The 23,492-nt window shown below is 34.3% G+C and overlaps 2 protein-coding genes across 8 annotated transcripts in view; both read right to left on the bottom strand.

Annotated features, from left to right (window-relative positions):
* The window catches only part of Tal2 (TAL bHLH transcription factor 2), a 40,996-nt gene extending 31,645 nt beyond the window's left edge, over positions 1–9,351 (bottom strand). The window contains exons 1-2 of the mRNA XM_078047910.1: positions 9,254–9,351; positions 1,935–2,080 (exon numbers count right to left, since the gene is read on the bottom strand). Of these exons, the coding sequence (XP_077904036.1) occupies positions 1,935–2,026 (92 nt within the window). The 5' untranslated portion in view covers positions 2,027–2,080; positions 9,254–9,351. The remainder of the gene's footprint in view (positions 1–1,934; positions 2,081–9,253) is intronic.
* Positions 1–23,492, bottom strand: part of Fktn (fukutin) — a 98,658-nt gene that overhangs the window by 28,503 nt on the left and 46,663 nt on the right. For 4 of the 7 annotated variants that reach the window (XM_078047907.1, XM_021729394.3, XM_078047909.1 and 1 more), the window contains exon 11: positions 3,233–9,351. In XM_078047907.1, the coding sequence (XP_077904033.1) occupies positions 9,138–9,351 (214 nt within the window). In that variant the 3' untranslated portion in view covers positions 3,233–9,137. Of the gene's footprint in view, positions 1–3,232; positions 9,352–14,039; positions 22,752–23,492 lie in introns of those variants that run through there. The other 3 variants (XM_021729397.3, XM_040286129.2, XM_040286130.2) reach the window with 3 other exon arrangements.

Genomic DNA, 23,492 nt, shown 5'->3' with positions numbered 1-23,492 from the left:
TGAATGTTCATCTGATTCCAAGGCTTGGAGCTTTTTTCTGCTATTGTTTCTTTCACTGAAAAGGTTATAAATCTATTATTCTGTATCTCAGTTCTCTTCTTAATTACAATGATTCTTACATTCAGTTTCTTAACATTTCCTTAGATTTCTTAATATATTTTGATCATGGTTTCTCATACTGATATACCAGCAACTGCAGCTGCCATAGCTATCCTGAGTTTCTCCCAAACTCTTTATTGTTGACTGAATGCTACAGTTCATATGCCTTGACTTCAAGATCTGTAATTCTTCCATCTCAGAGATCTGATCTATTGGTGAGACTTCCAACTAAATTTTTAAATAATTTATTATTTCATTTCCAGGATTTGTTCTTTTTCAGAATCTCTCTTTATTGAAATCTCTTTCATATCCTATATTTTCTCTTAGCTTGTTCCTTAAGTCTTCTTTTAGTTCACTGATCATTTTAGCCATTAACTTTTTGAGTCCTTTGGGACTTCATCTACATCATCATGTATGTATTCAGTTATTGGGGGGTTATAGGTTTTTTAAAAAATATATTTTTTAGTTGTAGGTGAACACAATATCGTGTGTGTGTGTGTGTGTGTGTGTGTGTGTGTTGCTGAGGATTGAACCCAGTGCCTCATGCATGCTAAGCAAGCACTCTACCACTGAGCCACAACCCCAGACCCAGGATTATGTTTTTAGAGGTGTCTTGTTGGCTTGTTTCCTTGTATTTTTTGAGGCTGTATATTTATATATCTGCTTCTCATCCCTGCCTTGCAGCCTCTGTTGGGGAAGCATTATCTTATTTAAACAGATTTCATCCTCCAAATGGTTTTGTCATTGTGTCTGGGAGAGAAAGTCTAAATCTGGAAGGACTGCTGATTAGTCTTCTTGCTTGCTCTACCTGTAGACTGACCTGGATAATGTCACACTTCTCATTCTGAAAGCCTCTGTGTGCTAGGGGAAAGTTGTGGAATATGACAGTCTTTACTCCAGTCTGTCTGGTCATAGATTTTTGTGGGGGGAGGATTACTATTTTCTTTCTGACCCTCATCCCAGTTTCCCTTCCCAGCAGTCATATTCATTATCCGAGTTTAGGCCACCATTTCCAAATGAAAGCACCTTTTACTCTTCTACTCTTACACTGATATACCAGCAACTGCAGCTGCCATGGCTATCCTGAGTTTCTCCCAAGTCTGTGTTATAGTCTCTCTCCTGTGTTACAGACTGATTCAAGGCATGAGAACCCATTGATTCACTGAAAAGCAGAGTCTATGTGGCTGTTAGATCTTGGGCATCCAAAAAACAATTATTTAAAGATCAAGACAAAAAGTATAAAGAAAAAAATAGCAAAATATGAAAACAAAGGTAATGTATAAGGATTACTAGTCTCTCATTCATGAAGTCCAAACAGCATGATCTATTGCCACTTTATTTCCTCCGGAGAATGCTAGGGCTTTCTCCAACTGGAGAGTGCCAGGACTTTCTCCTATACTAGTGAAGGGCATTGTACCTAAGCTTATTTTCTGCTTAGATAAAAATTTGTTGGACAGATTTTTCTTAAACATTGTTGGGAAAATTTCTTTTGGGGCTGGGGATATGGCTCAAGTGGTAGCGCTCGCCTAGCATGTGTGCGGCCCGGGTTCGATCCTCAGCACCACATACAAACAAAGATGTTGTGTCAGCCAAAAACTTAAAAAAAAAAAAAATTAAAAAATTCTCTGTCTCTCTCACTCTCTTTTTTTTAAAAAAAAAAAAAAAGGAAAATTTCTTTTGGCTTTTTGGAGAACTTCCCCTGTTCTGCTGAGCCACTGCATGACCACCATCTATTACTTTTATTAATTCTCTTTCTACTCTGGAAACATTACTTTGGTTTTCACCTGGTCTACAGCTCTCTGAGTTGCCTATTGGCAGTTTCCCAGTCTTCTTACCTCCATTGGTCACTGCAGAACTGTTGTTTTAGTTCACTCTCAGCTGCTATGATATTGTCCCTTCCATGAGGCTGTTTCCTCCTTGATCTCATTTTTTAAAAAATAAAAAGATTCCTTGGTATTATCTAAGTAGACAACCATGTCACCTGGAAATAAAGAGATACATTTCTTTCCAATTTATATTTTTCTTGCTTTATTGTAGTGGCTAGAACAGTATTAGATTGTTAAAATTAGTATGAGCAGACATTCTTGCCTTCTCCCCAATGCTAGGGGAAACAAATTCAATCTTTTACTTTAGATGCTATTTATCAAGTTAATAAGTGTTTGATTATCAGCTTGTTCTTTATTGAGTTGAGGTCATTCCCTTTTTCTAACTTATTTTTTTTTCTTCAATCACAAATGGAGACTAGATCTTGTTAAACCCCTTTTCCGTGTCTATTTATATGATCCTATTATTTTCTTCTTTAGCTGTATTATACTGACTGATTTATATGTTGATATAGCAATTTGTATCTGGAATAAATACCACTGGTCTTGGTATATAATTCCTTTTTAGACATTGTTGAATTTACACGAACTAAGACTTCAAAAACTCCAGGCCCTGTGGTACTTCTGTTCCACCAGTTACTCTTCACAATCTGTCTTTGGCTCAAATTCTATAAAAGATGTTTCTAGTTCTTTCCTTCTGAAATATATTATATTATGGTCCCTCATGGTAGGCATTTTCTTTTGCTACCAAGAGCTAATAAACCTTTGTGTGATTATAGGTGTCTTCCTGGTGTTCTTTGGAGGGCATACTGTATCCCTGAAAACTTAAATTTCCAAGTACATCACCATACAAAATACATATATGAAGACTTGAATTTGGTGCCAACATACCTTATATACAAACAGAGATATGAAAAAATTGTGGTATATATGTGTATTAAGAATTGTAATGCAAAAAAAGTACATGTAGAATGGCATAAATTGACATGAACATATTTTATATACAGAGATACAAAAAATTGTGCTTTATATGTATAATAACGATTGTAATGCATTCCACTGTTGTTGTGTATTTAAAAAATAAATTAAAAAACCAAAAACACAAAAATATTTCATAATTAAAAATATGTTTTAAAAAACAAAACAAACAAAAAATTCCCAAGTACATGTATGTAGACCTCTGAAGTTCCTGGACTTAATTTTTAGAAATACTGTATTGATGGCAAAATAACTATTTTACCAGATTATTTATGAAATGCTAGTGGTTGTTATTCTTACTTAAAATTTTGAAAATAATTACAAGAGATATCTCAAGAGATTAGAAAAAATTTTATTCATCACTTCAAAGTAAATTATATATTACAAATTTTGGTCAAAATAATATTATTAAAGGTAATTTCAGTAGTACCACAAAGTATCTATACCTGAAGATAAAATCAAATAGTAAACAGGTAAGCATACCCTGAAATCTACTCATGTTTAAAAATTCCTATACATGTTTTATAGTTATGAATTGGAAGGAACACACAAAGAGCTACATGATTTTCAAATAACAAACACATGAAGTATCTCCATGCTCAGAATAAATCATTAGAAAGATATAAGATCTTTAATTTTTTAAAAGGCGTGTGAGTACCTTATTTTATACAACAAAATACTATAGTTCTAGTTCTCTTTATAGCCCCTTTTCAACACTTTTGTGGGAGATGCTTATGAGTATATGGAAGTTTGGTGGGCTAAAGGCTTTTTTTTTACCTACACTCCATTGGGTTCAGAAGTTACAGGAGTGGTGGGAATTCTAGGCTATATCTGAAAGTTCAGAAACAGATTTCTCATTAGAAAATTTGTACTTGCCTTTTTGATTTTTGTACAAAGGTATCACAAATGAATTGATCTGCTTCACTTATAAATTATAATTAAGATTCCAGTCTGATGGTGAGTAGCTTAAAATGGTATCTCATACCTTGCTGATTCTTGTCTAGTTGAGATAGAAACAAATTTTGGGACAGTGGATAGGAGTATTTTCAATTCTCTGACAATAAAAAGGCATAGATCATCTCCCCACTTCTGGTGGTTCTGGGAATTGAACCTAAAGCTGCATACATGCTCTAGCCAAGTGTTCTGTCACTGAGTTACACCCATATCACAACATAGATAAATAAATAAAACTAAGTATTCCAAATTCTTTCATTTTCCAAAATCCTCTGGGTAAAGCTAGAATATTGAAAAATGAGTTCAGCTCAGAGCAGACACTAAATCAAAGAACTACTTGGGATCAAGAAACTAATTTCATAAGAGATAGTATTAAGAGACAACAGCTTGATCAACAAAATGATAATACAAGTTCTATTTAGAAAAGAGTCAATGTGGTAATGTCTTTGAATTTCATAAAACTATACAATTTGACATGCAATGAGTGGATAAAATAATTTTTTTCTTAAGCAAATCACTTGGCACTTTATCCTGACCTACAATTTCTGTAATCCCATTTGAATAATTACAAAAAACAACATGGAATTAGGAAGTGGCACATTTCTTGAATATTTACTTAATCCTAGGTTTACACATTTCATTGACTCTTTCTAAAATCCCTTAGAATTAAGCACAATTTCCCCCAATTGACTCATGTAAACAGAGGCTGAGAGCCCCCCATCTCCACGCTATAAATCCCACATAATAAAATGGGATTCAAACTCCTACAGTGCTCAAAAGCTTGAGACTTTTATTTTTATTTTTTTATTTATTTATTTTAGTTTTTGACAGACCTTTATTTTATTTATATTTATTCAGTGCTGAGAATCGAACCCAGTGCCTCACACGTGCCTGGCAAGTGTGCTTCCACTGAGTCCCAGCCCCAGCCCACTTGTGGTCTTTTTTATACTAACATGTTACCTTCCATAATAGAGATGTTACAGGTGACCCAGCCAGCCCAGGTTTTAACAATAGAGGAAGAGGAGGAAAGTAAAGAAAGTCACTGTGACTTTTTTTTTTTTTTGATGTGATAATTGGTATGTTCTCTTTTCTCTTTTTAAAGAATTTAACCTTTACTTTATTTATTGTTTTTATGTGGTGCTAAGGATCAAATATAGTGCCTCACCTGTGCTAGGCAAAGTCTCTACCACTGAGCCACAACCCCAGCCTTGTTTTTTTTTTTTTTTTAATTTGTTCTTTTTAGATATACATGGCAGTACAGTGTATTTTGACATAGCATGCATACATGGAACATAACTTATTCTAATTAGGATCCCATTCTTGTGGTTGTACACTATGTGGAGTTTCACTGGTTGTGTATTCACATATGAACATAGGAAAGTTAGGTCCAATTCATTCTACTGTCTTTCCTATGTCATTTCTTTAGAGAAATTCTTTCAGTAACTGGAGTTTTTCCATGCCTTTAAGCAGCTACAACTATGAATATGTGTTAGAAGGAGGGATGTTTTTGAGATAAGATTTCCCCTAGGGATTTACAACATTTAGGATGAAGAAGCTGTTTATTTTCTAGAAAGTGAAACTTGGGGAAACTTAGAAAAATTTGTAGCCTTAGGCTTGTGATATTAGATGACATTTTAGATTGGAGCTGAGAACTTATTCCAAGTGTATCTTTCAGATTCAACTTTGGTATCCAATCTATAAACCCCTGCTGAGATATGCAGTTTTCAGCCTATCCTATGTGCATTGAGGCTTTGTTGTTGTGTAAGAATAGAAATAATGATTTGGAGTCACAAATTTAAAAAGAAATGAGCACAGTCTATTGTTAACTACTTGCATTCATAAGAAATAATCACTATAAATAACCAAAAGCAGAAAGAAACTAGATACTCCAATTTCCTTTCCAGCCAAGCAGGGGGGAAAAAAAAAAAAGTCCTGAAAATTGCAATGTACTCTGTTTACATCTAACTATTGTTCTCTTTGAAGGGTAAAGATCTTTCAGGAAGAAAAGGGCTTGAGATAGAAAGATCCACATGAAAGGCTGCTTCATGAAGGGGAGGGACTCTTCAAAGAGGGGCACTTAGCAAATTGGTGCTGATGGTTCTCTGGGGAAATACAAGGGGGTAAAACATCAATGGAATACATCTTGAGCTCTGGAGAATCAGGTACCAAAGGCTGGTATTTCCAGGTATGAACAATTTTATTTTTGGGAGACAAGGTTTTTTTTTTTTTTTTTTTTTTTTTTTTTTTTTTTCAGATAAAGAAGGTAGCCTAAAAATTTTGGACAACAAAGAAACATTCCTTCCCTAACCTCTTTGTCACCTTGGGGTTTCAACCGGAGCAAAAAGATATTAAGTGGGGAATGGCAAAAAACCCTGAAACTATATCATTGAACACTGGGTAACTCCTCTGTCAAGCATTTTGAAAGGGTCAAAGATGTTGTATGGGGATGTAAGTAATGAAAGAAACACTGGACTAGATGTCATGGCACTCTTGTGTTTTAGCTTCAGCTGTTTCTTGCTCAGAATATTTCTTATTTACTAGTTATAAAATAAGAGAGTTACAATGAATATTGCACTAAAGCTCCTTTTGGTTTTAAAGATTCAAGAGCAGGATGATTTTCACTTAAATGTTAAGTTATTTGGGGGGATGCTGGCATGTATTTTATTACCTAGTGTTCACTTTTCAGGGTTTGTAGCTAGGGAATCAGGGAAACCTGCATTCTCACTGCTCAGCTATTAGGAATACTCAATTTGGGGAACTTACTATTTTATTCCAGGGGCCAGGAATCAGTTGTTGGAGTAGATGGAGGATAAGGATAAATGCTCAAGCTTAGAGAAGGACTGAAAGGCTTTCTCAGTGGACTGATTGTCAACTTGCAACTCAGTTGACTGTTCTTGCTTCTCAGGATCGTTCTGGAAACATTCACAGTGTCTAAATACCAATAAGTTAATATAAGAGGTTTTCTTCGGGTAAACCAGGCAAACTGGAACTGAAAATGATCAGATTAGGAAAATGACTGCTGGAATACTTAAGTAAGGAAAGAAAAGTGATCTGATGAGATATTGATGAGGGATACACTTAACTCAGGGTCTCTGAACACTCAGCCAAGTTCAAATGTTAAGAAGCACAGGCTGAAGTAACGCTGAATCAGTATCAGAGGTAAGTTTAGCTCTATTCATATTCTGGGGAAAGGCTTTCATTTCTCCAAATTAGAATGGAGCCCAAGAGCTAAAGCCGTCTGTAAAACCAGAAGGAAGACAAGGTATCTCAGCAGCCTTGATCTATGTAAGGAAGAATATGGAATATTTACCAACTGGACTAAGATATCTTGTTTTTTCACATTTCCAAATCTCATACTCCTGAGACAGATACAAGAGAAACAACATGAACTTGTTGGGAAGGATTTCCTGGCAAACATTTGGAAACCCCAATTTAGGCAGGAATGTGAAGAATATGGAGTTCCAGATGCCAAGCACAAAGAAACAGCACTCTAAGTAGAGTGGATTTTACCCAAGAACACAATTATTATCTCTTATATTGTTTTGGGGTGTGAAAAATGAAATTAGAGTTGGATATTTAAAACTTGATTTATAGTCTATGGGCTGATTTTCTAACAAAGAGAAAGATGATTACGATAACCTATCATTTGGGTACTGCTGGTAATCTATAAAGATCCCTGAAAACCCGTTTATTTATGAAAAGACCCAATGATTTTACATTGAGAATGCATCCTAGGAGAGATAGAATGTTGGTTACCATCCATCAAAGAAAATCTTCATGTTGTTTTTCAAATTAAGACCTGTTATTCTTGTTACAGAAAAAAGTCTACCATGTCAGCCCAGAAGACAGTTTTAAGTAGCACAGATAAGATATGAGACTTAGCTTCTTTTCCCGAGGCTCACTGTACCTGCATTTCCCTTTATCACTCAAGAGAATACATCATTCAAGCGACTACTAGTAAAGAGATAGGGAAGTCATCCCAGCCCACTCAGGGGTATATCTTGAAATGGGCAGGGGAATGAAGGGTTCCAAAGTAGACGGTACTTGAGAAAGCAGGGAAGTCTGAGTTCTTGCCCCATAGATACTCCATAGATTGAACAATGAGAGAGAGAGACACAGCTTTATAAACAGTATAGTCCAGGATGGGGAATAGTTGTCAGGTTCATTATTTACCTTTCATTTTGGAGATCTGAAGCAGTTTTAGAAGAGGAAAAAGAACAGCTTTTTGCCACTTAAATTAGTTTATTGTGTATAAATTAAAGATAAGGAGCTGTGACTGATGAATAAATACAATGAAGGGTAAATTTAGAAAAATTAGAGGTATTTCTATTAATATCTTAGGGTCAACACTAATTTGGAAATGCAAGGGTTATAAACTGAGAAAATAGAAGATGTCCATGAATAGTTCATATTCTTACCTAAGACAGTGGTTGAGAGTGAAATAGGAAAGTGAGTTTTGTGAAATCACATCTCTTCAAAATCATGTCTGGTAGCATGGTCTTGCTTGAATAATATACCAACAAGTGCATCAAGGGTCAATGAAAATATTCTCACCATAGTTGAAAATTTAAGTATCACAAAAGCATCAGCTTTCTTCTCACTTCAAATATGAAAATAGTAAATATATGAAATTTACTTATCTTGACAAAACTCAAAATGAGCTCCCACCTTCCCTTATAGAATAATACCCTATGCTCTAAATCAATTTGCATCATATGGCTTGTCAAATGAGTCTGCAACAATCTTTTCCTGATGCTACCTAAAGTCTGATCACTTGAAAATTAACTCAGATGCCACATTCTTAAAGGTAGCACTATTATACAAGCTTCAACACTAAGAACAGGAATACATTGTTCTTTTTCATGAATATACCATTCATTAGCTTTGCCTGATAAGCTCATCTTCCAGTCCAAGAATTACTTAACATTTTAAAAAAATTATAGGATATATTATATTCTAATTCAGCTCTTCAAAAGGTGGAAAACTTCCATCAAAGGAAAACAGGGGTGCTTACCAAAGGGACAGGAACAATGCAGGCATTTGATCATTTGTCTCTGCTTCTCCACTGTAACCTAGTATTTTATCTGACACACAGAAACTAAGTGAATGCTGAATGAGATAATTACATCAGATGGCTCAAGGGTTAGGATTCTTTCAGTCTTAAAACTTGTCATGTTTTTCCTTTGGATCCTGCTTATGTTTGACAAATAGACATGTAGTCTTTTAAACAGTTACGAACATTTTTTTTTCAAGAAAAAGCTTCTCCTATTTCAACTTATTATTTCAGTACAACTGGATGACCTCATCCCACTCAGAAATAGGCCAGATTCCATTGGACTGCACATTGGGGGGAGAGTTCTTCCAGTCCCATATCTTTATAGGAATCTTCCAGGTCTTACCATAGTTGGCTTCAATGTATTCGATGGTTTCACAGGGCACATTGACCTTCATGTCTACAAATTCAGTCCAGCACAGTGTAAACTTGGGAAACAGGTATCTGTGGTAGAACAGAGGCATTGTGGGGAGGGGTTAGGCTCCCACAGTGGAAGGTCCAGCAGGAGAACCCAGTTACTAGTGCATTCTTGGTTGAAGGACAGCCCTTTCCGACTAAGCAGCTTTGGGAATAGAGAAAGTGGACATTTGATACTTTTAATTGTCCAACATTCCTTTCTCTTCAAATGCTAACACCACCCCAATTTTCCTCCCTTATTTCCAATTCATATGAGTAATAGCTAACCCATCCCCTAAGATTCAGAGACGGGTAAGAAAAATCTAACAGTAATTTATAATAATCAGTTCAGAGATGGAAATGTATCTAAGTTATACAAATGAAAGTCCTAGAATTTCTGTGGGATTACTAGGGAAAGAGGTGTCAAAGCAAAGTTACCAAAAGATAAAGAAAAATTGTTTTCTTTTCTTGTACAACCTCAATTTCCTAAGGATATAGAATAAGAATGACTCCAAGTTGCATTCCCAGGTTTTTCCTGTTGTTCCATATCTTCAAGATCCTACCTATAGTTTGTCTTTCTTACTTTTCCCTCAAATGCTAAAAAATATCTTTAAACTAGCCTAAGGAATGTTAGTTATAATGAATTTAACTATATCTATTGTAGAACTACAACAATTAGAAGGTAAGTTTCAGTAATTAAACCAGGACATGTTTCTAAAAGGCATTTTGGATCAAGTAGATTAAATCCAATGTATTGCATAGGAAAGCTAAAACTAGCAGGTCTGCTTGAAGTAAGCTGTGTGTGTGTGTGTGTGTGTGTGTGTGTGTGTGTGTACACGTACACATATACCTCCCTATATTCGGTATTGTTTTTTTTCTTGAGAAATGCTGCTTCTCTTCACAACATAGAATGAACTTTCAGTAATGAAACCTGAAGTGGCAACAGAAGATATCACAGAAATTTAAAACTTTAGAGGATTAGCCAGGCATGGTGATATATGCCTATAATCTTAGTTACTAAGTAGGGTGAGGCAGGATTGCAAATTCAGTCAGTCTGGGCAACTTAGTTAGACCCTGTCTCAAAATAGAAGTTCAGTGGTAAAGAGCCTCTTGGGTTCAATTCCTTAGTACCATAAAATTAATTAAAAATAACATATTAGAGTTTAGATTAAATAACATTGTGGAAATAGGACCTGAGATGTTCTCCAAGAAAAGGTCATTTCTTATATATTCTGCCTTTGAATATCATGTTTTACCACCAAAGAAACATAAAGCCATACATAAAAATGAGACCAAACAAACTCAAAAGATAGCAACAAGTGCCTTCTACAAAAACCAATGGGTTGTGGCAGTTAAAGGGCTGTCCCAGCTGGCTCCTGTGAAAAGATAGCCACAGCAAATCTCATAGCTGAGAAAGAAACAAGATATAGCTTAGACCCACCAGCTGCTTGTCCCTATTTTATTCTGCATACTCCTATTCAAGAAATTGCTTATTTTGTCATCAGACATATCCACCCATCTTTAACTTCCACCCTCCCAAATCAAATGCTGGTCAGCAGAATAGCTACCTGTCCTGTCCTATCAAGTTGTCACACTGAAATTGAGTTCAGGCGAGATCATGGCCTGTCTAGTAAGTTAGTCCAGAACACTCCTCAAAGTATTAGCCTCTAAAGTCTCTCATCAAAGAGCTGGAAGAGAAAAATAACAGAACTAGAATAGACAGGATAGAAGAGAATGCTAAAGATTTTATGAAAGCCATGTTTTGGACAATGAAGGATTTGTGAGAAAACCCAAACCATTTAAATATATAAACAACGTAAAAATAACACAAAGACAATTTAACTAGAATGTGAATTTTTATTCCCAAACAGAAATATCTCTAAACTTTCTGTGGCTTCTTTTCCCCAATTATTTTTCAATCCATTCAGAAACAAACAAACAAAAACCCCATCTAGTTTCCTAAGAGAAGAGTAAAGACAAACAAACTATAAAATGGGAACACTCATCATAAAATAGGATTGTTGAGAGGAAGGGGGGTCAATGGCACAGAAGAGTACATGCCACCCACCCTGTCAGGTTACCAGTAAATAATGCCTGTGACTAAAGTACACCATGGGTCTGCAACATTACCTTGGGCTTTAAAGCTAGGATTAATTTTGGCTGATGAGTTTGTACACAAAGAGTAAGACATCATGGGTTTGAACACTGCATATTGTCTTTACTTTTTCTCTTTTCTTCTCAGTCTTGCTAGATGCCATTTATTTTACTAGTTTTAAAATTAAATTTTTAAGAATCAGCATTTGGAATTGTTGGTTGCTTCCTATTTCATTAATTTCTTCTTTTGATTTCCTTTTTTTCACTTTTCTCAAGCTGTCTGTATTGTTATTTAATTTTCTCCAAGTTCAAAGTTTGATTTTTTTAATGTATTTTTCACACTTAAGTGGTTTTAAGGCTATAAATTTAATTCTACCCCTTTAACTATAGCTTGTATATTTTAGTATACAGTACATTCATATCTTTGAGTCCTAAATATTTTATAACTTCTATTATAATTTCCTTTTTAATTCATTAATTATTAAGGAGTATGTTTAAAAGATTCCCTCAATTTAAAAAATTCCCACCAGACAATAACACATCAAGGAAAGCAAACTTCTGGCCAATATCCTTGATAAATATAAAAATCTTAATAAAATATTGGCAAACCACACAGAAAAACACATTAAAAGGATACTGCACCAAGATCAAGTGGTTCTCATACCAGTCATGCAAGGTTGGTTCAACATATGCAAATCAATGAATATAATTTACCACATAGAGTTATGGACAAGAATCACATGATTATCTCAATAGACGCAGAAAAAACATTTGACAAAGCCTAACGCCCATTATCTTTAAAACACGACAGAAGCTAAAGATAGAAGGAACTTACTTTAACATTATATTGGCTATATATGACAAACCCAAGGCCAACATCATACTGAACAGAGAAAAACTTAAAGTATTTCCTCTAAAAACAGGACCAAGAGAAGGATGCCCACTCTCACCACTCATATTCAACATACTCCTTGAAACTTCAGCCAATCAGGCAAGAGAAGGAAATTAAAGAAATACAAATAGGAAAGAACTTAGGAATAAAACCAGAGACCATGCGTCTAATAGAAGAAAAAGTAGGCCCTAATCTCTATCATGTGGGATTAGGTCCCAACTTCCTTAATAAGACTCCTGTGGCACAAGAATTTAAATCAAGAATCAATAAATGGGATAGACTCAAACTAAAAAGTTTCTTCTCCACAAAAGAAAAAATCTGTGAGGCGAATACAGAGCCTACATCTTGGGAGCAAATCTTTACCCCTCACACATCAGATACAGCACTAATCGCTAGGGTTTATAAAGAACTCAAAAAGCTAAACACCAATAAAAACAAATAACTCAATAAATAAGCCAAGGACCCGAACAGACACTTTTCAGATGATGATATACAATCAATCAACAAATACATGAAAAAATGTTCATCATTACTAGCAATCAGAGAAATGCATATCAAAATCACTCTAAGATTTCATCTCTCTCCAGTCAGAATGGCAGCTATTATGCATACAAACAACAATAAGTGTTGGTGAGGATGTGGGGGGAAAAGGTACACTCATACACTGCTGGTAAGACTGCAAATTGGTGCAGCCAATATGGAAAGCAGTATGGAGATTTCTTTGAAAATTGGGAATGGAACCACCATTTGGCCCAGCTATCCCTCACCTTGGTCTATACCCAAAGGTCTTAAAAACAGCATACTACAGGGACACAGCCACATCAATGTTTATAGCAGCACACTTCACAACAGCTAAACTGTGGAACCAACCTAGGTGCCCTTCAGTAGATGAATGGATAAAGAAAATGTGTTATACACAATGGAATAGTACTCAGCAATAAAAGAGAATAAAACCATGGCATTAGCAAGTAAATGGAGTTGGATTATAAAATGTTAAGTGAAATTAGCCAATCCCCAAAAACCAAATGTCAAATGTTTTCTTTGATATAAAGAGGCTGATTCATAGTGGGATAGGGAACAGGAGCATGGGAAGAATAGACGAACTCTATAGGGCAGAGGGATTGGAGGGGAAGGGAGAGGGTATGGGGTTATTAATGATGGTGGAATGTGATGATCATTATTATCCAAAGTACAGGTATAAAGACAAAAATTGGTGTGAATATACTGTGTATACAACCAGAAATATGAAAAACTGTGCTCTATGAGTATAATAAGAATTGAAATGCATTCCACTGTCATATATCAATAAAAAATAAAAAGAAATACAAATAGGAAAAAAAAGAGCTTAAAAATTACCCATTTGCTGATGATGTTGACATGATTAGACCCAAAAAAACTCCACCAGAAGATTGTAGAGCTGATAAACACATTAAATAAAGTAGAAGAACACAAGATAAACATACATAAAGCAACTGCTTTCCTATACTCTAATAATGAATCTGCTGAAAAAGAAATTAGGAAAACTATTCTCATTAATTTAATGAAGGATCTCTACATTGAAAACTATAGAACACTAAAGAAAGAAATTGAAGGCTTTAGAAGATGGAAAGACTCCCAAGTTCTTAGATAGGCAGAATTAGTATTGACAAAATGGCCATACTACCAAAAGTATTATACAGATTAAATGCAATCCTCATCAAAACATCAATGACATTCTGCACAGAACTAAAAAAAGCAGTACTAAAATTCATTTGGAAAAACAAGAGACCCAAAATAGCCAAAGCAATTCTGAGCAAAAAGAGTAATGCTGGAGATATCACAATACCAGATCTGAAATTATACTACAAGCTACAGTAACAGAAACAGCATAGTATTGACACCAAACAGACAGAAAGACCAATGAAATAGAAGATACAGAGACAAACCCCCATGAATTCCTTTATCTGATACTATACAAAGGTGCCAAAAACACATGTTGGAGAAAAAATAATCTCTTTATCGAATGTTGCCAGGAAAACTGGATATTCATATACAGAAGAATGAAGTTGGACCCGTTATCTCTCACAGAGCACAAAAGTAAGTGGATTAGAAGACTTAGAAATTAGACTAGAAACTCTATAACACGACTAGAAGAAAATATATGCTTAACAATCCATCACATTGGCACAGGAAACAACTTCCTTAACAAGATCCCTAAAGTGCAAGAAATAAAACTAAAAATCAATAGGTGGGATGCCACAAACTAAAAAGCTTCTACACAGCAAAGGAGCTTGAAGAGAGAGCCTGGAGAATGGGAGAAGATCTTTGCCACCTGCTCCTCAGATAGGGCAAAAAGATTCAGAATATATAATGAATTAAAAAATCTTAACACTAAAAAGCCCCAAGTAAACCAATTAACAAATGGGCAAAAGGACTAAACAGACACTTCTCAAAAGAGGAAATACAAATGGAGAATAAATATATAAGAAAATGTTCAACATCTCTAGCAATTAGAGAAATACAAATCAAAACTACATTAAGATTTCCTCTCACTCCAGTCAGAATGGCAATTATCAAGAATTCAAATAATAATAGGTAATATATTAAGTTAGTTGTCAACATCAATATTTTTGACGGCTAACAAATTTAATGACATTTTCTCATTTTTTTTGGTTCACCACTATTTTATATGTATCACATTTTCCCTCCAAGTTGTTAATATGTCTCTTAAGAATGGGTTTATGAAGCATGAACTTTCTTAACTCTTTGCATATATGTAAATGTCTTTATTTTTATCTCACACCTGATGTTAGTTTTAACTAAACATAACATTCTAAGTTGGCAGTTATTTCTCCTTGGCTTTTGGAAGATGTCACTCTGCTATCTTTTGGGCTCAACTGTTGCTAAGGTATACTTGGTGCTTCTTTGTGAGCTATCTATTTTTTCACATAGCATGTATAAATATTTTTTGGTATTAGTTTCCTTAAGATGAATTTCAGATTTATTATTTATTCTGCTTATAATTTGAAAATTATATTTAAATACTGCTTCATCATTACTTATTCTTTTAGCTCAACTGTATCTTTAAGACATATTCACAGTACTTTGTGTCTATAGCAAACAGATTATGACAAAGTGAGGAATTACTGTCACATTAATTATATGTCATCATTCCAATCTTGCTCTTAAACAGGTAAAAATTAAACTCAATTCTTGAAAACCAAAGTTATAGTAACTTTGCTGCCTCGTATTTTTTTTTAAAAAAATCATTTCTTGCACTAAATACTTCACAATCCCACCATGGACAATAAAGACTAAAAAGAGTTATACAGGAATTACTAATATACTTTTCAGAGTCTAGGCTGAAATACAGTATCTCTAAGATCTTTACTAATTTCATTCTTCAGGCCTGTCCTAAACTACTATATTACATATTTATCTGTGTATTTACATACTCAGATAGAAGAGAGAATGTATGTGTTTTATATGGTAAATTTCTACCTAGTGAACTTCATTTTGCCACTGACTTCCACTGTAAATTGAGTGATCCTACCTACCCTACTGTCCAGTAAGGAATATGCACAGCAAACTCTGCTATGTGATCCTTTATAGGACCTCTGCCCCAGGGACCAAACTAGTAGTCAACTGTGCTACAGGAGAAACAAGAAAAAAAATGTATATCAATAAGCAGACCATGACGCTGGGATTGTGGCTCAGTGGTAGAGCACGTGCCTTGCACGTAATGAGGCACTGGGTTTGATCCTTAGCACCACATAATAAATAAAGGTATTGTGTCCATCTACAACTAAAAAAATACTTTACATAAAATTTGCTTCAGTGCCAGAGGACAAAGACTCAGGACATTTTTATGTCTGCTGAATAATTTCCAAAAACTAGATCTATAGCTCATCAATGAAAATCAGACATTAGCTGTATTTGTTTTCCACAATTTTACTAGCATTTCTCTTCAGAGAAATAACTTAAATACCCAAAAATGGAAATTAAAATTATGACTTCAAAAATTTCATGCTAAATACAGAAGGTTTCTTTTATTTTGATGTCAGATAACACAATTTATCTAATCAAATGCAAAAGTCTTGAAGTTTATCATTACAATTAGGTCTGCCCTTGCCAAATTCACTGTTTCTGGCTCCATGTATCTCTGCATTTTAATATAGAAATCTTGGATTCTTTTCTCTTAATATCAAAGTCACAAAATATTTTTTAATATTTTTAACCTAAGTCAATTTTTAAAAAAATATTTTTTAGTTGTAGTTGGACACAATACCTTTATTTAATTTATTTATTTTATGTGGTGCTGAGGATCGAATCCAGGGCCTTGCACGTGCTAGCGAGCATTCTACTGCTGAGCTACAACCCCAGCCCCCTAAATCAATTTTTTGAGGTATAATTTACATAGAATGAAATGTACGAATTTTAAGTGATAAATATTGATAAATGTATAACCTATGTAGCCACCATTTTAATCAGGATAGAGAACACTTCTACCATCCAGAGTTTCCTGTGTTCCTTGCCATTCAGTTGTCAACCCACCTGGTCCCTAGGCAACCCCCAACCTTATTACACTCATCACTGGTTTTGCTTGTGCTACAGCAAAATAAAATAAAAGTAAATACACAGTATGTATTGTTCCTGACTTCTTTTACTTAGCATAATATTTTGAAGATGCATCCATCCATAGTATTCTATCATCTGAATATATCATAATTTGTATAACTGGTCACCAGACTATGTGCATTGATTTAGGATGATTTTACTTTTTTAGCTAGTATGAATAAAATCGCTAGAAAAATTTGTGTCTAAGTCTTTTAGTAGAAACATGTTTTTTTTTTTTCTCTTAGGATACTACCTAACTTAACCCCTTAGAGAATTATATTCAAATATATATATATATATATATATATATATATATATTTTAAAAATATATAATTTTTACTTTACACAAATGAAAGATTTGCTGTTTATTCATTCTGAAGGCATCTTCTCTTAAAACAAAACAAAACAAAAAAACCCCAAGCTCACTATATAAGTAACTACCAGTTCTTATAATGTATAAGTATACAATTTACCATGTAACATTTATTCACAGTTCTTCCCTCAACTCCTCAATTTTACACCTGCTACTGACTAGCACTTTGGAGGTGTAATTAAGGAGACCTAAGACATAATCTATATGTTATAAAATATGAAGACATAAATAGAGCAGGAAGTACGAGATCATTTTAGAAAAGTCAATGTTTTAAATATACTCATTTAAAGAAATTATTCAAATTTGCTTTTTAGCTTCACAGCTGTATGTACTAAACAGACAAATGTTTTTTGAGAGCTATAACTACAGTAGAATAGTATCAATCTATAAAGCTGAGAGACAATGAGGGAGGACTCTATATCTAACTCTAGTCTTTAACTTCTAGGGAAGCACAGTGATTGAAAATAACTAACAACTTAATTTTATGGTTTTAATTCTCTAAAGGTGCTGGTTGGATCAAGTCATTAATCTAGTATCATCCTATCATCTTCACAAAACAATGTGGAATAAACTTAAGAGGCTTTGATTTAGTTTCAAGTAGGGTTCAGATCTCACTCAGCTCTATAGATGATGTACCAATGTACCAAGACTGATTTTATTTATCACTTAGAAAGGACTGACAAATCAGCAAAAGTACTTTAATAAAGCATGAGGGAAGTAAAGGGAAAAAAATTTATAAAAATTCAGAGCAAGAGATTATATCCAGATAGAGACACCAAGGAATAATTTAAAGGAGGAGGCAAATCCAATGCCTTTGACTGAGCAGACTTAGGAACCACAATAATGGAAGATAATCTGGTATTACTAGTGACTTACTTAAAATCTTTGACTAAAATCAAGTTTCAAAAGGCAGGGTGTCTAAATGCAATTTGGTACTCTGGAATGGAACAGAAAAAGAATAGTAGAAAAAAGGATAGCAGAAAACAGGTAAACAAAAACAAGTCGAGATTGATCTTTTTTTTTTTTTTTTTAGGGCTGGGATAGAACCCAAGGGTGCTTTACCACTGAGCCACATCCCTAGCCATTTTAATTTTTTTTTAAATTTTGAAACAGGGTCTCATTAAATTGGTGAGGCTGGCTTTGAACTTGCAATCCTATCTCAGCTTCCCAATGTGCCATGGCACCTGGCCTTAACTTGATCTTTACTTCATATCACATAAAAAGGACACAAGAAATATCAACCATAAATATACTAATACGCTGAACTACATTAAAATTAAGAACTTTCTTTTTTTTTTTTAAAGAGAAAGAGACAGAGAGAGAGGGAGAGAGAGAGAAAATTTTAATGTTTATTTTTCTTAGTTTTCGGTGGACACAACATCTTTGTTTGTATGTGGTGCTGAGGATTGAACCCGGGCCGCATGCATGCCAGGCAAGCATACTACCTCTTGAGCCACATCCCCAGCCCCAAATTAAGAGCTTTCATTGAACAAAAGTTACCACTAAGAAAGTGAAAAGAAAAAAAGAACAAATTGAGAAGCTATTTTCAGTATAATTTAAGCCACAAACAGTAAGAAAAAGACTGACAACTCAAATAAAAGACTGATAAAACATTTAATAGATACCTCACAAAAAAGAGCAAATAAATGATCTATAAAAATGAAAGAGTGGTGGCCCTCACCAACTCATTCGGGAAATGGAAATTAAAACTACAACATGGTAACACTACATATCCTCCAAAATGATTAAAATTAAAAAGTCTCACAATGCCAAGTGTTGGCAAGAAAGTGAATCAATGAAAGTCCTATGAAGTGTAAATTTGTACAACCAACATTTGAAAACTATTTGTAAGCAAAAGAATGAATATTTGTATTTCCTATGAGGAAGCTATCCCACACTTTCTGTATTGCTATATCCCACACTACTGCTATGGTCCGAATGTTTCTGTCCCCTCAAAATTCTCACATTGAAATCATAACCCTCTAAGGCAATGGTACTAAGTGGTGGGGACTTTAGGAGGTGAGTAAATGGGATTAGTATCATGAATGGGATTAGTATCCTTATAAAAGAGGCCTGAGGAATTCTGCTTGCTCCTCCCACCATGTAAGGACAGAGGGAGAAGCTGACAGTCTGCAAGCACCAAAAGATCTCACCAGAGCCCAATCATGCTGGTACTTGATCTTGTACATCAAGCCTCCAGAACTTTGGGAAATAAATTTCTTGTTAAAAGCCACCCAGTTTATTGTATTTTAATGGATTAAGATAAACACGAACAAGGGTACTGTGTAGAATGTTTACTACAGCATCATCTAAAATAGCCCCAATCTGAAAACAACCCCAGTAGCCAACTACAGTGGATTTAATAAATACTTGAAGTACAAACACATACATCAAAGAAAATGAACAATAGCAACAACATGAATGAGTCTCTTTTCAGTGAAAAGATATCAGGGGCTGGGAATATAGCTCAGTTGGTAGGGTGCTTTTCTGGCATGCACAAGGTTCTGGGTTCAATCCCCAGCACCACACACAGAAAAAAAAAAAAAAAAGATGAGGAACACGATTCTATTTCTGCAAAATGAAAAATCAGGTATAACTAAACTAATATTAGGAGACAGGACATTTGTAACTTTTGAGGGAAAAAGGAGTTGATTGTGAGGGCAAATGATATAGGCCTCTGGGATGCTGGTAAATATTGTTTTTTTGCCATACCACGGATTGAACCCATGGCCTTGTACATGTTAGGCAAACACTCTATTTTCAAGCCACAACATCAGCCTTTTGTATTTTGAGATGTGATCTTGCTAAGTTGTCTAGAATCACAAACTTGTGATCCTTCTGGGATTACAGGAGTACACTACCACACCAGGTCCAAATATCTTTTTTTTTGCAGGGAGGTGGGTACAGGGTATTGAACTCAGGGGCACTTGACCACTGAGCCACATTTTGTATTTTATTTAGAGACAAGGTCTTACTTGCTTAGCACCTTAACTTTGCTGAGGCTGGCTTTGAACTTGCAATCCTTCTGTCTCAGCCTCCTGAACTGCTGGGATTACAGGCCTGTGCCACCTCACCTGGCTCCAAATATCTATTTTTTGACTGAGATTCTAGCTACATGATTGTTTATTGGATGATTTTTGGAGCTAAACACTTTCTGTGTGTGTACCTTTATGTGTATGTGTTACACTTCAATTAAAATATTAATGATTATTTTCTATTTCCTAATCTTCTCTAGACTATAAATTTATGTTTTACTTTGAATCCTTAAGAGTTCTTAAATTCCTATTCAGGTTGAGGACTCCCTTGTTCATAGCCAGGCATGGAGGGTTTGTTTGTTTATTTTTGTTTAGTTTCATTTTACTGCTTTTCCCACTTACCTCCTGTTTAGCATAGGTTCTCATACACCTAAATCTAGCTTACTATACCAGCTTTTTCTGTAGGTTTCTGTACTAACAGTCTCTTTCACTTCTTCATGCCTACACATTTTAGCTATAACAGTATCCCTCAACAGGGCTTATATCTTATTACATTCCCCACCTAAAGCCCTAAGAGATTCTATTGTTTATTACTTTAAATAAAAGACTCTGCAGTCCAATATTAAGTCTTTCTGTCAATTAACTGCTTCACCAATATTGCTCAATATCATCTTTCTACACTAATTAAATCTCCTTTCTTAGTGCCAACTCAATCTAATTTAATAGCAATCCACCGTTCAACAATATTCAAATTGTGCTGGCTCTACCCTTACCTTAGCATTCTCTGTACTTGTTTTATTCTTACAAAGTGTCTCTCTGCAATTATGTAGTATAAGTTTGTATTCATCTTTGTTACATCTGGTAGGCTTTAATTCACTATTTGTGATTTTTTTTCTAATTATTACATGGCAATGAATCTTCCTAACTGGACTTCGAGGTTCTGTCTGCTTAACTCAGAATCAGTGAACAACTGAGAATCTATTATGTGTCAAGCACTGAATCAGGTAATTTCACAATATTATTCAATATAAGCATTACATGCCATGAGGTATGCAGTGTTATCTTCATGTTATGGAGAAACCTGAAGCTCACTCAACTATAATCACACATGTATATTTTAGATATAGAAGTCTCTAAATAAAAAGTGCCTAACAAATATTTAAAATGAAATATTCAGATATATTGTAATATTTTATAGATAAATTTTGAAAATGCAACTGAAAGGTTGGGAAAAAGATGTGCTTTGCACCACTAAAAGGCAATAGATGTTTGGAAAAGTTAACAGAAACATAATAACTGTTAGTAACTTGCCATGGATGGCTGATCCATTTTTATGATGCTTCAAAGATATATTAGATTAACGAGAAATAGTGAAAAAAAGTTACTTAAAGGAACTATCAGGGGAGTCATGAATGACTATAATTAAATTGTAAAACTCAGTAACATGTAGTAAAGTTTGCACTCTCATGCATGCTGATTACACAAAAATTTGTATCACTTTTTAGAAAGGCATCTGGCAATGAATCAAAGCTCTAAAAGGCTCACTTTTTTTCAGAATCAGTAAACATCAATTAATCCACACATCCATTCATTCATTAATTCATTTAACATATTTACTGAGCATGGAGTTTAGCTTGGGGTAAAAAATAAATGTGATATATAATCACTGATGACCTCAATGGCAAAGCTGTAAAATTTCTACGTATGATGATATGGCCAAATAAAGACAATTTGACCTTATTTCCTTTTATTTATTTTTATTAATGTATTAATTATACATATTAATGGAATGATAGTTCAATACATGTATATGATGAGCACTGATCAAATGTAGTCTCTCTTTGTCCCTCACCTCTTTCCAAACGATAATAATCAGTATTCTACACTCAAGTCAACTTTTTAAAACTTCCATATAAGAGAGAACATGCGGTACTTATCTTTTTTGGGTCTGGCTTACTTAACAATGTCCTCTAGTCACATCTATTTTTGTTACAAATTATAGGATTTCATTCTTTTTTTTTAAATGGTTCAATAACATTCCTGTGTGTATGTAAAAATCCCCAATAAAGCTTTTATTTTATGCAAAGATATACTATCAGACTTTATTAAATTTAAAAAAAGGAACAATCAGAATAGAAAAATAGTTAACTAAACCTATTAGTAGGACTTTCTCCATACTCCTCTAAGTCTGCCTAACCAACCTGTTTTGAAATTACACTTCCTTGCAGTTGTTTCTAGATAGGGTTGATCTGGCACCTCAACTATAGATTGCACATAGTTCAATTACTCTACTGCTGACATAAAGTACTTTAATGTTATATTGTTTTATGGTCTAGATTATGAGATCCTTGAGAACAGAAACTAAGTTATATTCACATTAGTATCCTGAAAATAGACTAGTTAGAAATAAATTTTATAGAAATGAAGTAATAAATTACAAAGGAGTCACACTCGGATATGAATGTAGTTCTCCAAGTATGAATCCAAATTTTCTGAAGATCTATCCAATAAGCAGAAACTGAAAATATAAAAAAATAAGAAGATATAAGGAACCACTCACAGCTAGGGATGGAAAATTTCCTATTTGAGGATGCAGCAGTAGCTGTATTACTGCAACTATGTTTTCATAGAAGAATTATTCATAATACTAAAAAGATCATAGTGATACTAACAGCTTATAGTAAGGATATGGGCTCTGAAGTGATATTGACCTAGGTGTGAGTCTTAGCTCTAACTAGATTCCTCATTCATTAATTAAAGACAACAATATTAAACTCTCCCTTATAAGTCTATTTTGAGGGTTAAACAAGATGATGCACATAAAAGTGTGGTATAGTGTCTAGCATATAGTAAGAATTCAATAAAAGTTAACTATTGGGTTGAGGATAGTGCTCAGTGGTAAAGCATTTGCCAGCATGTGCTCAAGGGCCTGTTTGATCCCCAGCACTCCCAAAAATAAAATAAAATAAAAGTTAACTATTATGATTACCTCTAAAATTCACACCAGCTGATTTAGATGGATAGGTAAGAAATAATCCAAAGAAACCTAACCAGGAACTATGACTATAAAGTTGTGGAATAAAAACTTCACATTCTGGAGGCACAGTTTTATATTCACCATTTTTATTACCAGTGATCTAAATTCTCAAGAAGACAAATAGATACAAAAAATGAAGGGCTAGGGTTGTGGCTCAGTGACAGCGCTTGCCTCGCATATGTAAGGCACTGGGTTTTGATTCTCAGTACCACATAAAAATAA

Source organism: Ictidomys tridecemlineatus, chromosome 4, assembly GCF_052094955.1.
Source record: "Ictidomys tridecemlineatus isolate mIctTri1 chromosome 4, mIctTri1.hap1, whole genome shotgun sequence".
Classification (NCBI taxonomy): Eukaryota; Metazoa; Chordata; class Mammalia; order Rodentia; family Sciuridae; genus Ictidomys; species Ictidomys tridecemlineatus.
The sequence above is the reverse complement of the archived record's forward strand: the minus strand, read 5'-3'. Positions and strand labels throughout refer to the sequence as shown.